This window comes from Arvicola amphibius, chromosome 2, assembly GCF_903992535.2.
Source record: "Arvicola amphibius chromosome 2, mArvAmp1.2, whole genome shotgun sequence".
In the NCBI taxonomy this organism is placed as follows: domain Eukaryota; kingdom Metazoa; phylum Chordata; class Mammalia; order Rodentia; family Cricetidae; genus Arvicola; species Arvicola amphibius.
In genome coordinates, this window is record NC_052048.2 from 28,264,005 (window position 1) to 28,282,383 (window position 18,379).

The window sequence follows — 18,379 nt, forward strand, 5'->3', positions numbered from 1 at the left end:
ATTGAGTGCTGATGAACATCAGTATATACATTGTTCACTACTGCCAAGATGCTGAGATGAGAGGCAGCTTAGCTGAGTGGTCTAAAAGAGTGGGGGTGACCTCAGAGATCAGAGGAGGAAGTGGACGCTCCCAAAGCTTGAGTTACAGGTGACTGTGAACTGCCCAGTGTGGGTGCTGGGATCTTAACTCAGGTCCTTTGTAAGAGCAGTATGTGCTCTTAACCACTGAGCCCTCTCTGTAGCCTCTTTTGTTTTCTTGACCTGGGGTGGTAGTATGGCTTGTCCAGTTTTTCTGTCATATAGTTACCAAAATTCATTGTCCTTGAAAGAACTTTGGAATACCTTAAATATATATTTCTGTATGAAAGACTTCAAGACAAGACTTATTATGCCATGAACTGAAGCATGATTAATAAAAAACTCAAAGAGAGAAATTAAGGTTCAACTGATGTTCTGAAAAGCAAACAGCCAGCCACTGACTCTTACCTCAACCTCAGTCTGAAATGGTGATTGTGCCTCCTGGAATCTCAGAATGGGACTGTGTGTTGAGAGCTGTTTCCTCTCATTTTATAATCCTCTCTAGGGCTGGGATTAAAGGCACACATCACCCGATTTCTATCACCTGGTGTGGCTACTGGGATTAAAGGTGTGTGTCATTGTGGCTACTGGGATTAAAGGTGTGTGTCATTGTGGCTACTGGGATTAAAGGTGTGTGTCATTGTGGTTACTGGGATTAAAGTCGTGGTTTACCATAACCTGGTCTGCAAGGCTAAACAGTGGGACTGTTTTACTCTCAGATCTTCAGGAAGTTTTTATTTATTAAATATAGTTGAAATTCTGCTACAATGAATATTTTTTAAAAATACTATCCATCGCATTGAACTGTTTTGAAATTTCAGTTGCTATTCACTAACACAGGGCTTGAGTAATAAAGAAAAGTGATGTTCATGTTAGTTATTAGTTGTTCTGTTAAGTTCTTTCATTTCTCCTTCCTTCCCTCCTTCCTTCCTTCCTAGTGGTATATATATATTTTTTTAAATAAACAAAGCTTGCTTGAAGATAAGCAACCACACTAGTCAGCTATACAGGCCAGGCAGTGGTGACACACATCTTTAATCTCAGCAGCAACACTAGTCAGCCATAGAGGCCAGGTGGTGGTGCTGCATGCTCTTAATCCCAGCACTAGAGAGGAATGTAAAACTGGAAGAGATAGGTCGTATGCTCAGTTTCATCCTGCATTTTTGCTGGTAGGATCACTCATTTCAGTTCGAGGTAAAGGTAAGAGCTAGCCACTTTGCTCTTCTGATTTTCAGCGTGGACCCCAATATCTGTTTCTGGCTTTTTATTGTCCGTCTGTCCTCCCTCCCTCCCTCCCTCCCTCCCTCCCTTCCTCCCTCCCTCCCTCCCTTCCTCCCTCCCTCCCTCCCTCCTCTCTTCTTCCCCCCCCCCTTCTTATACAGGAATTTGGCTTCATTTCAGTTCAATTCTGAAACATTTTTTTCTAAGCCATAGTTTAACTTAAATTTGATGATTCACATTTCATGCAGGCTGTTAGGTGTCTTTGGTAAACAATTACTGAGTATTTTTTGTGCAACAATTGTGCTTAGGGTTGGAAGGACATGGTGATAATAAAAAATAGTATTTCTTTTCTATGTTTATTGCAAATTTTTTGGTGTAGAATATGTCAAAATATGTGGTTTAGTACACTTACAATAATTCTAGTTATAATAATTGCTATGTACAGTTGCCATATTTTAGTGAAGCTATATTTGTAACATAGATGATATGGATATTTCATCTTAAATATGGGCAATAATAACAGCGAAAACATTCTAACAGTTCTAGAAGCATTTCTGTTCTAAGATTTATATAAGTTTCGTGAATTTTTTTTATTATTTAATGTGTAGGTGTTTGGACTACCTGCATGTCTGTGCACCAGAAGAGGGTACTGGATTCCTCAGAACTGGAGTTGCACATGGTTTTCATCTACCATGTGGGTGCTGGGAATCGAAACCTAGTCTTAACTGCTGAGCCATCTCTCCAGCCTCATCTCATGAATTAGAAGGAAATTGATTAAATTTACATGAGCACTTGTAACCAGTTTGAATCAAACTGTTTAAAGGGTTAATACAGAAATGAAAAACAATAACAAACAAAAAGCAATAACCTCAATATTGTGGTCATAAAAGTATGAAATCACAGATAAACAGATCAGCAAACAATGACACAGTTGCAAGAAAATAATTATGAGTAGATAGAACACAGTTACGTTAGAATGCACAGATGGATAGAACATAGTTACATTAGAGTGCATGCAGGGATATAAAATAGTTACATTAGAATGCATGGATGGATAGAACATAGTTACATTAGAGTGCACAGATGGATAGAACACAGTTACATTAGAGTGCACAGATGGATAGAACACAGTTACATTAGAGTGCACAGATGGATAGAACATAGTTACATTAGAGTGCACAGATGGATAGAACACAGTTACATTAGAGTGCACAGATGGATAGAACATAGTTACATTAGAGTGCACAGATGGATAGAACACAGTTACATTAGAGTGCACAGATGGATAGAACATAGTTACATTAGAGTGCATGCAGGGATATAAAATAGTTACATTAGAATGCATGGATGGATAGAACACAGTTACATTAGACTGCATTAGAGAAACAACGGACATGACTGTCATAGGGAATACCAAGAGCTCAGTAGTAAAGCTTGTACAGACTTAGACTCACATCTTTTCTTGTTTTAAGAACTGATCAACATTGAAGGAAGATCTTACAAATGAAATTTCTAAATGGCTAAAGTTGGAAAAACTTTGGTCTGTAGTTTAACAGAACAGGGTCATCTAAAATTTAGCAAAATCAAAAGAATCCTGATATGCCTTAGGAAACCTCAGAATTGCATTTTAATTCAGGTTTTGTTAAGTGTAGATCATATCAGGATCGGTTCTTCCTCAAAGCTTTCTCTTAAAAGAAGCCATAACAATATTTCACTTTGCTTAAGAAATTTATTCCAATTGGCAACATCTAGAGATAAGTAGATGGGGAAAATGTGACTCAAAATAAATAAAGGCAGGGGAAACTGAAGTTTCCCTTGTGGCGAAGGAACAAAGATGGAGACAGATAGATGGGACCAGAGGGTTGAGAAAAGTTCGGTTCTTTGGGATTGTCTTCGGGTTTAATTCAGTCTACCAGAGTTTCTTTCTGATTTCCTATTTTTCAGTATCTTTCTTCAGGTCTGATAGTAATTTGTAAAACCATCTTATTAATCTCTTGAAAGTTAGCAATATTATCATTTCTTCTCTTAACTACTTCTAAATTTTACTTAAATAGACGGCACATTTATTTTCTAAAGTCAATTGTCTAGGACTTCTCTTTTAGGATGCAAAAATATCCAACTTGGAAATGCCCAATGTTCCCCATTTTCTTTTCAAATATTTACAAATTAAATTAACGTAATTATCACACATAAAAACTGGAGTACCAAATAATGTTTTATTATTATTATTATTACAAATTTTCACCTCCTCCCCTTCTCCTATTTCCCTCCCCCCTTCCCAATCATCCTTCCCCTCCCTCTCCAGTCCAAAGAGCAGTCAGGGTTCCCTGCCCTGTGGGAAGTCCAAGGTCCTCGCCCCTCCATCCAGGTCTACTGAAGGTGAGGATCCAAACAGACTAGGTTCCCACAAAACCAGTACATGCAGTAGAATCAAAACCCAGTGCCATTGTCCTTGGCTTCTCAGTCAGCCCTCCTTGTCAGTCACGTTCAGAGTGTTCAATTTGATCACATGTTCCATCTGTCCCAGTCCAGCTGGCCTTGGTAAGTTCCCATTAGATCAGCCCCACCGTCACAGTGGGTGGGCGCAAGTCTCTTGCCAACACTAAAATGGCTCCCTTAATTAAGATATCTACTTTCCTGCTCCCATAACCACCCTTCCTCTATCCCAACCATCCCATTCCCCCCAAGCTCTCCCCATCCTCCCCTTCTCCCTTCTCTCTCTCCCTCTCCCCTTACACCTACCCCACCCCCACCTCCAAGTTCCTAATATTTGCCTGGCAATCTTGTCTACTTCCAATATCCAGGAGGATAACTATATGTTTTTCTTTGGGTTCACCTTCTTATTTAGCTTCTCTAGGATCACGAGTTATAGGCTCAATGTCCTTTATTTATGGCTAGAATCCACTTATGAGTGAGTACATACCATATTCATCTTTTTGGGTCTGGGTTACCTCACTCAGGATAGTGTTTTCTATTTCCATCCATTTGCATGCAAAATTCAAGATGTCATTATTTTTTTTCTTTTTTTGGTTTTTCGAGACAGGGTTTCTCTGCAGCTTTTTTTAGAGCCTGTCCTGGAACTAGCTCTTGTAGACCAGGCTGGCCTCGAACTCACAGAGATCCGCCTGCCTCTGCCTCCCGAGTGCTGGGATTAAAGGCGTGTGCCACCACCACCCGGTTTAAGATGTCATTATTTTTTTACCGCTGAGTAGTACTCTAATGTGTATATATTCCACACTTTCTCCATCCATTCTTACATTGAGGGGCATCTACGTTGTTTCCAGGTTCTGGCTATTACAAATAATGCTGCTATGAACATAGTTAAACAAATGCTTTTGTAGTATGATTGGGCATCTTTGGGTATATTCCCAAGAGTAGTATTGCTGGATCCTGGGGTAGGTTGATCCCGAATTTCCTGAGAAACCGCCACACTGATGGTCCCTCCTGTAGTGGCGAGCTGTGGTCAGGCCTGTTTCTCATCCCACCCGCCTCCGGCACGGCTAGCTTCACACCCAAAATAACAACACACAAATTGTATTCTTTTAAACACTGCCTGGCCCATTATTTTCAGCCTCTTACTCACATCTTGACTAACCCATATCGAATAATCTGTGTAACACAACAAAGTGGTGTCTTACCAGGAAAGATTCATCATGTCTGTCCTGGTAGCTGGCTTCATGGCACTGGCTCAGAGAGGAGAGGCAGGGCAATTGTCTGAGCCACCTACCTCACTTCCTTTTTCCTGTTCTGTTTACTCCACCCACCTAAGGGCTGGCCAAGGCAGTTTGTTTATTAGCCAATGAGAATCCTCCATCATTTCCCCTTTTTCTGTTTAAACAAAAAAGAAAGGCTTTAACTTTAACATAGCAAAATTACATATAACAAAACAGTTATCAAGTAAGAATTACAGTTACAGTACTTATATCTACTTTATCTTTTATCATAACTAAGGAAAAGTACAACTATCTATCTATTCTTCAACTCCATCAAAGACTCCAGAATATATTACCTAAGTAAACAATAAGTAAGCAACTTCCCAAACTCTAGAAATCACAGAGACATCTCGCTGCCTGGACAGTCACCCAGAGTTCCTCTGTACCGTTGGGGCATCCATCTTCGGCCTTCAGGCCCATAGTATCCAGAGACATTTCCATGAAGCAGAAAATTTCGAAAGCAGTTCAGTCACTTTCTGCTGTGTCCTCCTGCAGAATGTCTTGCAGACTCTTTCATGAGTCAGGAACCCCCGAAAAACCATCTCACCTTTAGGCAAGTTTAGCAGTCCTCTCTCTGTGGGTTCCAAGTGTTGGATCACATTTGTGTGAGCTGTTTCTCTTTTAGACAGGTTCAATCTTGTGTAGCCCATGGTGGCCTTGAACTCACAGAGATTCCTTTATCTCTGGAATTTAGGTGTGTGACCCTGCTCCCTGGCCTCTAGTTTTGGTGACTTAGCTCTGCATTCAGATTGTCAGGCAAGCTTTTTATTTGTTAAAACGCAAACAAAATATCACTACAAATGTATTATAGCAAAAATATATTTTTGCAAAATGGCTGCCCAAGAATCCAATCTGGGCTGGCAACACATACTGCCTTGTGTCTCTTTTCCCTGATTGTGTGTGGTGACTGCGTCTCATCCCGTTGGTGGGTGCTTGACTTCACAATCCGATACAATTAGCTCACCACCCATAGGCAGGGGCAAGGTTCAGGAAATAAGAATCGTGCTGAGTTAACTACTTTAGATTAAAACAAAACAAGGCAAAATATATCTCTCATATAACTGCCATCATATACTCTTTTAGTCAACTTTTTAGATACCGTATATTCAGTTTACCTTTTTGTGCATAGCCCATTTCAGTTAATCCAATGTCCTCTGTGGTCATTTTCATTATGGAAAATAAAGGAATTTCTCTTCTCCCTCTCTCTCTCTCTCTCTCTCTCTCTCTCTCTCTCTTTATCTCTCTCTGTGTGTGTGTGTGTGTGTGTGTGTGTGTGGTTTGATAGTATTACCACATTTTCTTTTTTTATAAGGAAACAAATTGAACTTAAAGACAATTTTGAAAGACTTTTAAAAAGATATTTGCCATTGTCTGTACTAGGGAGGCAGAGAAGAGGAAAATAGAAAGCCATGCTATTTGAGTTAGGCTGCCATGAAAAACTTTTTTAATTTTAAAATTATTTTTGTTGTTGTTGTCCATGTATGTATGATCAGGACAGACATTTGTGACATACCTTGTGCCTGTATGGAAGTCAGAGGACAACTTTGTGGATCTAGTTCTTTCTTTCTACCTTCATGTGAGTTATAGGGAATTGAACTCAAGTTGTGTTAGCTTTACTAGTTGAGTCATTTCCTTGGCACAAAGGTAGCATACCTCTGTGGACACTTATGTTGATCCTGTGTCTTGACTATTGTTTAGCCATATGCCATTATGTGGTTCCATAGTAAAGCAGGTCTAATAGATGTTTCTCCAATCTACCAATTTTCTTTCATGTAAATATACAGGAGTAGAATTGCTGAGTCATATAGTAGTTCAGTTTTTAATATTATGAAGAACCGCCATATGTTTGCCATATGTATGAGACAATGTCCCTGTTGACATCCTCATGAGTACTCACTTCTTACCTTTCTTATAGTGATCTAAAAGGAGCAAGTTATCTCCTTGTGGTTTCTAATTATATTTCTCCAGTGATTAGTGATGTTGAGGATTTCCCCCCAAAATTATGTGCCATTTTTATGTTTTTTAAAGGTATCTATGCATCTCTTTTGCCTTTTTTTTAAATGAGCTGTATTATTTGCTGTTCAGTTCATAGGTATTTTTGGATATTAGCTCTTGTCAGAATATTATTGAGAATTCTCTCTCTTTTTTAAGAGTTACTTTGCTCTTTTGATTATTTGCTATAATTCAGAGATTGTTATTGTCTGAGATAATCCTGCCTGTCTGATTTTGCTTCTGTTGCCAGAGCTTTTGAAGTTTTATTAAAAAAAAAAAAAACCAAAAGCAAAACTTCTTTCCCAACCCAATATCATGAAGCATCCTCCAGTAGTGTTTAGTCTCCCCTCCCCGAGTATTTTCTTAGTTTTGTCTGTTCTTTCCCTTCTTACCTCGTCTTCTTTGCGACACCATTTTACATTGTAGCTCAGGATGGCCTTGAATTCATGGAGGCTGTCTGCATCAGCCTCGTGGTGCTGTTTAGGTGGACGTTACTGCACCTGTTTTTAGCTTCAGGTCTTTAGTTCATTTTGGGCTGACATATACTTAGTTAAGTTAAGGGCTTGCTTTTATTCCTCTTCATATCAACAATCTTGCTAATCATTTTCATATTTTAATAAAAGGCAATACTGTGTTCTGAATCCACTGACTTTTTTTTTTTTTTTTTTTTTTTTTTTAGGAGTTTGAAAATAGTCTGAATCATCTCTGGTTCCAATCTTTTTAGCTTTTTCTTTTTTTTTTTTTTCCTACCACTTTGGGATCCTAAAGACTGGTTGTATGGATGGGAAGTTACACTTTAAAGTCCTAGGACATATTACCTGCTTAACTAAATTGTTCATTCATAGTCAAACCAGTCACACACACACACACACACACACACACAGATCTGTTTTCCATTTTTTCATGAGAATAGAGTTTCACTTTCTTGAAATGTTAGGAAGCATCTTCATTTTTAAAAAGTTTATCAGAAATTGTCTGTATAATTGAGTGTCATGCACGTGTGACTTCTCAAAGGGAACGAGCGTTGTGGAACTAAGTAGAAGCTTTGTCAGAACTGACTTCAACTCAGTTTCGTAGCAGCTTTTAAAAATAGTTTTATATTTTTAAATAGTTAGCCTCTCAGTACTTATGCCATCTAACCCCTGTAGCTTCCTTCTCTCTGTTGCAGAGAGCAAATCTATCATGTCTGTCTTGCTTCACTAACTTGATCCTACGCTCTTAATAATATACCTCATCTTCCTTTACTTCTCTTCTTCTTTTGTTCAGCTCTTTACCCTATGGAGGCATCTTTCTGGCCTCAATTTGCTTCTGCAGAGAAGGGCGTTTAATAATTAGATAGCTCCTTCTTGCTGAGTTGTGATTGATCTCCTTCATCACGTCTTCATCGTTTTCCAGGACAGCCTCCGTAAGAAGGATGGCAGGATTGAAGAGCTGGAAGAAGCACTGAGAGAAAGTGTACAGATAACTGCAGAGCGTGAAATGGTGCTGGCACAAGAGGAATCAGCCAGGACCAGTGCTGAGAAACAGGTCTGCGATTTTATGTAGCTACTAGCAATGCTGCTGGGTAAACACAAGGTAAAACCAGTGTAGGTTAAAGGGAGCTGTGCACACTGACTGCTCATGGGCTTTCAAAACTACTCCATCAGGTACTAGTTCTTAGACTTACGTGGTGACTAAAATATAACTGTGCAAGTGTTGGGTCATGTCAACACTGAGATCTCTGAAGTAATAATTTAAGAATGACTCATAGATATTTATGTAGTAAAAGGCTAGCAAAACATGTGACTGACATAACATGCAATATGTCTGTTTTCTGCATGACTGTGTAAAACCCCAGCTTTGTAGGTGAATGAGAGAACACAGATGTTTGTCAGTTAGAAAATAGTTTATTTTTCTTTCATTTTTTTATTCAAAGAGCATTTAAAGTTACAAACAGTTAATAGTGTATTTGAGCAGTACAGATGTGGTAGCACTCCACTGTCAGATTGCCCTGCTCAGCCTTGTGATAACTTGAAAAGTTCTGCCATTGCTGTTCATGGCGTTTGTTTTATATGCATTTGCTTCTCGATTAGGTCCCTGTTATGCTTGTTTATGACTCTTTATTAGAAAGAATAAGCAAAGACAGGACTGTCAATGGAAGGAACAGTTTTAGTAAATAAAAACTGTAATCTTAGTTTCTGTTTTGAAAATGTGGCTTTAAGGTTTAGATCTACCTAGCACAGGTACTAAAACATTTAATTTTTGTAACACCCTGCCCCTTGTGTATGTGAGAATAATAAATAGTATCTAGGTGTCTTAGTTAGGTTTTTATTGCCGCAATAGAAGACCATAATCAAAGGCAGCTCGCATAAAAAAGGGTTTATTTCAGTTCATGTCACAGTCCATCAGTGAGGGAAGAGGGAAGTCAGTCCAAACAGGACAAGAATGCAGGACCTGATGCAGAGGCTGTGAAGAGCAGGACCTGATGCAGAGGCTGTGAAGGAGTGCTGCCTACTGGCTTGCTCCACGTGCTTTCTTATCGATCCTCAGAACCGCCCATAGTAGGCTGGGCTCTTCCACATCAATCAGTAATTAAGAAAATCCACTTTAAAAAAGAAAAAGAAAAACATACAAAATGTAAAATGAATAGAAATTTTGAAGACTCTACTACAGGCTTGCCTACAGGCAAATCAGGCATCTTTTTCTACTGAGGGTCTCTCTTCCCAAATGACCCCACCTTGTGTCATTTGACATAAAGCTAGACAGGATACCAGGTAAACAGAGTTCAATGATGTAGTAGTAGGAATCTGATGGGCTCTCTCCTGCTGAGAAGCTGCTCTTGTTGGAAATTAGGAGATAAGATGGTAAAACAGTGCCCAGTTCAAGGCAGATATACTATAGTAGGTACCTCATAGAGTCCCTTTATAGCTTTATAGTCATTTAATGACTAAATGAGTAAAGAGACGACAATGACAGATCTTCTTAGGATTACCTGTTTTATTAGGGTACTGTTAGTGAACCTTAGCAATCAAACTGTCTGACTCCCTAGCTAGGGTTATAAGCATGTGCCACGCACTCCTCCTAGCTTTGTTTTTAACCTAGTTCTTGGGATGGAGCGCAGACCCTCATACTCATGCTGCAGTACTTTACTACTGAACATTCCTCCCAGCCCCTGTCTTCCTCTCTCTGACTTTGTGTTAGTACCTTCCACCTGCAACTTCTTTCCAGCTAGTGTGGAATGCACCTCACTTTAGACATAATCCACCTCCGTGAACTGAACCTTTATTTACTCCTTAAACATGTGACCCATTATTTGAAATGTGGTTTACCACATATAGAGCTTACTTTTCAAACCAGGTACATTTACCAGTGATGCGCCAGTTCCTGAGATAAGCGCTTTGTTCATGCTGCTATTTCATCACGGCAACAACACCTCTGGGTAGATAATGAGCCTCTGTGCTCACTGGTCCTCTCCAAGAAGAGTACAGAATGGTTCCATTTCTGAGAGTCTGAGATTTCTCTTGAAGCAGTGTCCCTGTTCTTACCTCTGATCTGGAGGTATCTTACTTCTGTATAACTTCTATGGCCTTTCAGGTCTGACTTTTGTGGCTTTGATAGCAGCAGTCTGCTGGGTAAACAGCGGCATTAAATGAACATTTTAGTGACTTAACTCTATTTCATTAATGAATGAATGAATGGAATTTTATTCTGACCTCTTCCTGCACACTCAAGGACTGTAGTGCTCTACTAACTAGTCATCTTAGGGGTTAATAGTAATTTTATGATTTTTTTGCAATAGTTATCAAAGTAGTATTTTAGAATATTTTTTTCTCTGTTTAAGCTGATTTTCTGATGCATTTATTAAGTACTCTATCATCAGAGCAGTAATTACAGTTGTGTATTTAAATACTTAGACTACCTATTTTTAAGTAATTTATATTTAGTTCTTGGTTTTAATGATTATATATGTAAAACACAAATAAAACTTAGAAATAATTATTCTCTTTTTCCTGCCTTAAACGGTGGGAAAATAGGTATCTCAAAGGATGAATGCACAAAATTCTAGCCACCCGTTGCTTGCTATTTTAGCTAATGGAAGCTAGCATGAAAGTCTCAGGTAACAACGGGTCCTCAACTGAAACAGTCAGTGGTTTGTACAAACATGTATAAATTCCGAAAATTCAGAGCATTATAATGTCATATAATATAGTTTCCCATTGATATGAGAATCTTTTGTAATTTGATTTTATTTCCTTTTAAATTGTACTTCTGACCTTTGTTGGCAACTTTAACATTGGGATCTTTGGTATTTATCTTATCTTTTACTGACTTAGAAATAGGTTTATAATATTTGTAAAACTAGTTTCTTTTCTATTATAATGATATAAGCTACATTTAACTTTTAAGAAATTTTTTACATTTATTTATTTATTCATTTATTTGTTTGTTTGTTTGTTTATTTATTGGGGGGATTGCACGAGTTCTAATTGATCTTAATAATAAAAACCCAGAACCAGATATTCAGGTAAATGCTGAAAAATCAGAAAGACAAAGGAGCAAGCCACAGCCAGCTCTTACCTTGCTAACTCCTCAGCTGAAAAGGAAGTGAGCTCCTGTCTCCTCCCGCTTATATCCCTCTCTCCTCCCAGCCATATCACTTCCTGTCTATCTGTACAGGCCTCCAGACCTCTGGCTAACTAGTGGCTAGCTCTGCCCTCTGATCTTCAGGAAAGCTTTATTTGTTAGAGTACAAACAAGATATCACCACAGGGAAGACCATATATGATAGCATACCTGTGATGGTCATAGGACAAGTTGGGATGTTAGTTTAATCCCTCCACCATTGTGGGTTTTGGGGATTGAATTCAGGTCATCATACTTGGCAGCAGGTATTTTTGCTATCTGAACTATCCTAGAGCTCCATTTAATCATTTATAGATAGTTATTTATATATTTCTACGACTGTAATTACCCTTCTGAGTCTTTCTCTCTCTTTTTTGGTTTTTTGAGACAGGGTTTCTCTGTAGCTTTGGAGCCTGTCCTGGAACTAGCTCTTGTAGACCAGGCTGGCCTCGAACTCAGAGATCCACCTGCCTCTGCCTCCTGAGTGCTGGGATTAAAGGCGTGTGCTATTACTGCCTGGCTCCTTCTGAGTCTTAAACTGGGTTTCATGTCTCTAGTGATAAATTATTGAACTGAATAGCTGAGTGGTCTGATGGTATCACTAATATAAACATGTTTCTTAGAACTATGTAGATCATTATCTTATAGTAAAATCTAGTTGTTTTTGATTACTAGTTAGATCAGGTACTTACTAGACTCTGAAATGAGTCTTGTGGAAATGTATCATCATCTGTTTGATGGTGACAGCTGGCCTCAAAAAAAAAAAATGCCATGAGAGCCTTTCAGAACTTGACAAGGATCTCTGGCCTGTTGAAAGTAGTTGTTAAATAGGTGTGCACTACCATAGCAGAGGCCTGTATGCTCAGACCTCCTTTTTACATCTGAGAAATATTGTAAGAAATGCATTTATTAGTGGAAATTTCTGAAGTATTTTCAATTTAAAAATATAAACTCAGCTAGAGAAAAAATGCCAGTAGAATTGAAAACATTTATATTATTGTAGACTTTCAAAAGTATAAGTAAAAAGGTGGATAAATTGAAGCATGCCATTTTGGATATGTATTTGCACGTGTGCATGTTCTTGTGTTTGTGTGTTTGTGCATGTGCATTCACACATGCATATGAATGGTCAGACGACCACCTCAGGTACTATCCACTTTTGTGCTTTTGTGTATTTGTGCATGTTTGTTGTGACCAGAGATCAACATTAGCATCTTCCTCAGTTACTCTTCACCTCATTTAAAAATATTTATTTTTATGTGTGTAGGTGTTTTGCCTACATGTGTGTATGTCTGTGTACCATGTGTCTGCAGAAGCCAGATGAAGGTATCTGATCCTCTGGCACTGAAGTTACAGATGGTTTAAACTGTCATGTGGGTGCTGGGAACTGAACCCAAATCCTCTGAAAGAGCAACAAAAACTCCTTAACTTTTAAGCCCTCTCTCCAGGCTTTCTGTTTAAATTGTTTGAGACAAAGTCTCTTGCCAGAAACTCACCCATTTACTAAGAGTGTATGGCCAGCAAGCCCCAGGAATCCCTCTGTCCCAGCATGGGAATTACAGACATGCACTGCTATGCCTTGCTTTTTTTGTTCGTGCTGGAGATGAAACTAAGGTTCTCACGCTTTCATGGCAAACACTTAAATGACTGAACCATCTCCCCAGCCGCATTGGAGACTAGGTCTGTCACTGGCCTGAAGCTGTTTAGCTAGGCTAGGCTGGTTGACTGGTGATCCCCAGCTAACCTCTGTGTCTGTCCCTAGCCCTGGAGTTGGAAGAGTGAGCCACGGTGCCCAGCTATCTTTTTCATGGGTTCTCAAGAGAGTACTGAGTTCTTCATGCTTGCAAGGCAATCACTTCGTCACCTGCTCTTTCCCCGGCCCTCAGTATTTTTAAAAGCTTTCCTTAGAGTTCTTGTAATTTTCATGTACTAGTGTATGAGATCCTACATGCTTACAGTAAGCGTGTCAGACAGCTTAAATGTTACCTCAAGACTAATTTAGACTGCTATTTCTCTACATTTAGTAACTGTCCTAAGATTTGTGGGTAAACAAAAAGATTCGCTTCAAATGTTGAGCTTTATTATGGCCACTGTGTGGTGGGGGTCTGCATGTAAGCCTGTGCGCATACATGTACATACTCACGTGATACTTGGGAGCTCCTTTTCTGCATTCTAAGACATAAAATTCCATTCTTTTATTAATTTATTTTTCTTTTAGCAAAATAAACTTCTGATAAGGTAAAATGACTTATTTGAAACTATTTGGCATTTTGTTTAAAATCATTTATAAAATTATCTTGTAAGCTTATCTATAAAACTTATTTATAAAACATATTTATAAAGTCATCTTTATATTAAACAACAAAAATGTATCTTAGAGTTTCAATAACATCATTAATAAAAGATAAAATACTACCAGCCACCTAGAGGAAAACTAACAAGTGAAAGGAGAGCAGCATGTTAAGTGTTACAGTATTAGTAACACTAAAGGATAAAACTCCCCGGAAGAAATATTGAGGACATTGCCAAATGGAAACAAAGTGTTATGAAAAATACAGAAATTGAAATAGAAATTGTATAGAATTTCAACATCTTTAAGCCAGTGACATAACCCTTTTAATGTGGTGGACTTTTTTCACTGTATATATTATAAATAAATCTGTGAATCTTTAGATTCCTTCACATGATCTTTGATTTTCTTACTGCTCTTACAGTTTATCTTCACATGAAATATAAAACTTAGATTGTCAAGCTTAGCCATTTTGACCTCTCTGTAACTTTGCCAGTTGGGGTCAGTAGATAGCTACGGCAGTGCTAGAGCTTGGGGATGACTGGGAGATGGCAGGACCAAAACTGTCCAAAAATCTGCCTGGTTTCTAATTGTAATTTTTTCAAAGTACATATTTAGAATGGTTTTTTTGCATTATTATGCTTTCTTTTAAAAGTGTGTTTAAAAATAATAGCTTATATAGTCTTGACATTCAGGAATTAATTATGCCTCCAAACTTAGTCTTGAGTTTTAATTTTCATTGATATTTTATAAAGTTGTAATCAAAAGTAAAATTAACTTTCAGTGAACACAAAGTCAAAGGTTGGCACATCCCAGAGTTTTCCCTTAGAGATAAGTGCCAAAGCCTATTGATGGTAGACGTGTTACACTTTTGTCTACACTGCTTGAGACCTACTATAGTAGACAGCACTAGGGGAACCTCCAGCATCACACATAATGCTCTGTTTATAGTGAGTGCTTGAGAGTTTTAGACATCATTCTCTTATATCCCAGTTACTGATCATGGCAGTAATTATCTGAGATACAAGGATAAGTGAGCCCTGGGAATCTGACAGCTTCTCTCTGGGTTCTGTGTGTAGTTGATGTTGTCTTTAGGTACATCATACTGAATGTTTTTAATGGAAGGTATTTTCTTAGTGAAATGTGAACAGTATAATTTGTCCTACCCACTAGGTGGTTCTTATATGTGTTATATCCTAAATTACAGTTTGATAATTATTTCTTTCTCTTTAATGAACTGTTAAAAATTCACCAGAGGCAAGTGTAAAGTGTATTAGTTCAAAAATCAAGCGGTATGAATTTTACTCCTTGTTCTCTTTACTATCTGTGATTTAGTAAGTTCCCTAACTCCTCTAGTCCCCTCTTTTAGAGGGAAAAAAATCATTCCCTTCACAAGCATCCACTCATGTCTCACACTGAGATAACCTATAAAGGCTATCTTCAAACGTTGAGATTTATTATGGCCTTGGTGTAGTGTGTGTGCATGCGTGTGCGTGTGTGTGTGTGTGTGTGTGCGTGCATGTGTGTGTGTGTGTGGGGGGGGGTTCATGCAGCCCTGTGTGTGCTCACTTGATACTTGGGAGTTCTCTTCTTGAGTCGTCAGACATTAAATTCCATTTTATTTCTTCTGACAAAGTAAACTTTTGATAGTGAAACGACTAATCTTTTTCCCACAATTTGTTTACCTGAGTACAGTCCCCAGAGTCCACAAGGTAGAAGGAGAGAATCAACTCCTACAGGTAGACCCTGGGTTTCCATATGTATGCCATATAATGCCTCTCACCAAAGGGGGTATATTTTTAATTAAAAAAATAGTTGTTATGCCTTTGTTAGTGCTATTTGACAAAGAAGCTGTGACCTGACATTTACGTTATTTATAACCTTCTTTATTCCAGAAGTACAGAAAATTACCTTTTTATTTTGCTTGTGCCTTGTGAACCTGTTTGTTGCTGAAGCAACCAGATTATAGGAGCTATTTAATCATACAAACATATAAGTAATGAAAATCCAGTCTGCTGAAAGAATACTTTGCAATGTATTCATTCAGATTCTTCTTGCTTTTGTTTGGGTGTTATTGCTAACCCTTGTTTTAATCTAGTCTACTTCCACCGTCACCCACTAAAGCATCTTGCTTTCTCTTCACATGGTGTTCCTGATGTACCACTTTTTCACTTCCTTCCGATTGTAGTTCACTATCGATTTTTGCTTTATCTCAACCCATTAGTCTTTCCTTCATTTCTCTCTCTATTCTGCTGCAATTTCTTGCCCTCATTCTAAATTAAATTTCTAAATTCTTTATTCCTCTAATCAGATACCTTTGTTACCCTCCTGTTAACATTTTAGATAAAGGTGAAAACACAGGCCAAGGCCCTTCTTTGTCTCTTCTTCCCTCTCTTGTCACACTGGCACCCTTATTTCCTTTGTTCTGGAGCTTCTGATATTTTGATAATTTAACTTCATCAGAGTGTGCACACAGGGAGCAGCTCTAGTGCTTTATTCCCCTTCTCTGGTCCGTCCTGGAGAAACTTGTATTTAGGGTTTGGGATAATACCAGGACCTCATGCTGTGTATTCTCATGGCATCTTGTAATTCCATCTTGCAGAAATAATCATTTACAATTAAGTTTTATAGTTAATGACTGTAGCACACAGTATAGAAATAGTCTCTGGGATATAGCATTATATCTAGCACTTGGTAGGTGTTATAATTTGGTGGGCAGGAAAATAATAGAAAAAAGATGCCTTTTGGGGCATGGAAACATGTCCACAAATAAGTCAGTAGGTAAAATTGTAGAAGACCGTTGAAGAGTGCTTCTCATGAGTGCAGATGTATTTTTAGTAGAACAAGCTAAGTGGGGGAAAGATGGAGTCAGGTAGGAAGCAACTTTGCTTTCTGTGACAAAGAACTTTAGCCTCTAAACCTTTTTTTTCATAGAATTTATAATAATGATGATAATAATAATACATACTTCCTAAGATAACTGTGAAGTTTTAATAAGACAATACATATTAAAGATTTGGAACAAGGCCTTTCAGAACAGTAAGATAATATAATATTGTCCTGTTAGTCAATGAAGTACCATGCATTAGCAAGAAGGAATATTGAGTGAGTTCAAAGCCAGCCTGGTCTACAAGAGCTAGTTCCAGGACAGGCTCCAAAGCAGCACAGAGAAACCCTGTCTCAAAAAAGAAACACACACACACACACACACACACAGAGAGAGAGAGAGAGAGAGAGAGAGAGAGAGAGAGAGAGAGAGAGAGAGAGAGAGAGAGAGAGAGAGAGAGAGAGAGAGAGAGAGAGAGAGAGAGAAAGAGAGAGAGAGAGAGAGAATACTGGGAAAATAGTTTGTAGTGTAAATGGTAGCATAAAGCTCTGTTAAGAACTGTAGATTTTTAACCGGGCAGTAGTGGTGCACACCGTTAATCCCAGCAATCAAGGAGACACAGGAAGGTGGACCTCTGAATTCAAGGCCAGTCTGGTCTACAAAGTGAGTTCCAGGACAGTCAGGGCTACAGGGAAAAACCCTTTCTCAACCTCCTCCCTTCAAAAGACTAAAACTGCAACCAGAGATGATAGTGCAGACCTTTAATCCCAACACCTAAAAGTAGAGGCAGAAAGATTTCTGTGATTTGATGCTAGCCCGATCTACACAGAAAATTCCAGGTCATCCAGGACTATACACATGCACATACGTGCGTACACACACAAACTATCTCTCTCACATGCACACGCACATACACACACTTTATCAGCCTCTCCTAACACATTACTTTAGGTTTCCTATAATTGCTATTAATGAGGATTTAAATGTACAGGTTTTTTTGTTTATTTGTTTTTTGTTTTGTTTTTCAAGACAGGGTTTCTCTGTACTTTGATGTCTGTCCTGGAACTAGCTCTTGTAGACCAGGCTGGCCTCAACCTCACAGAGATCCGCCCACCTCTGCCTTCCAAGGCGTGTGCCACCACCACCCGGAAAAGGTTGAGTCTTAATCTAAATTTTATTTAAGTCAAGAAAACTACAACTTGAGTGTTGTCTTTTACTTTGGCTTTGTTGTTTACCACTTCTTTTTTCTTGTAGTCATTTACTTCTCTTTTAAGCAGACTTTTCCTTTCAAGGAGGTCCTACCAAGATTCCTCATAAATAGCAGGAAAACTTAAAGTGTCCTTGATGGTTTGTTGTGGAAGAGAGGATGATGGGAAACAAGGTGCAGATTTTGCTAGCACTGGAAGGCCTCCATTGCTTTGCTTTCTTAAGGAAATAGTCTGTGGCTGAGTCATAATTTTCTCCCATTTTGTTTTGTGTGAAAGTTTATTAGCTTGTAATTTAAATAAAACATCTGGTACTGTTGGCATCACACACTGTCAGACCTGAGCTTTCTCCCTAATTTTGTTGTAGACAGTTAGGTTAAATGCTTGAATCTCAGTTCTGGCAGGACTTTTTGAATGTTTATCTTCAAACTTCTGCCTTTAAGAAATTGCG

At 38.5% G+C, this 18,379-nt stretch overlaps 1 protein-coding gene across 7 annotated transcripts in view; it reads left to right on the top strand.

Annotated features, from left to right (window-relative positions):
- Erc1 (ELKS/RAB6-interacting/CAST family member 1) overlaps positions 1-18,379 on the top strand; it is a 327,887-nt gene that overhangs the window by 144,546 nt on the left and 164,962 nt on the right. For all 7 annotated transcript variants that reach the window (XM_038318227.2, XM_042054451.1, XM_038318230.1 and 4 more), the window contains one exon: positions 8,400-8,531. In XM_038318227.2, the coding sequence (XP_038174155.1) occupies positions 8,400-8,531 (132 nt within the window). The remainder of the gene's footprint in view (positions 1-8,399; positions 8,532-18,379) is intronic.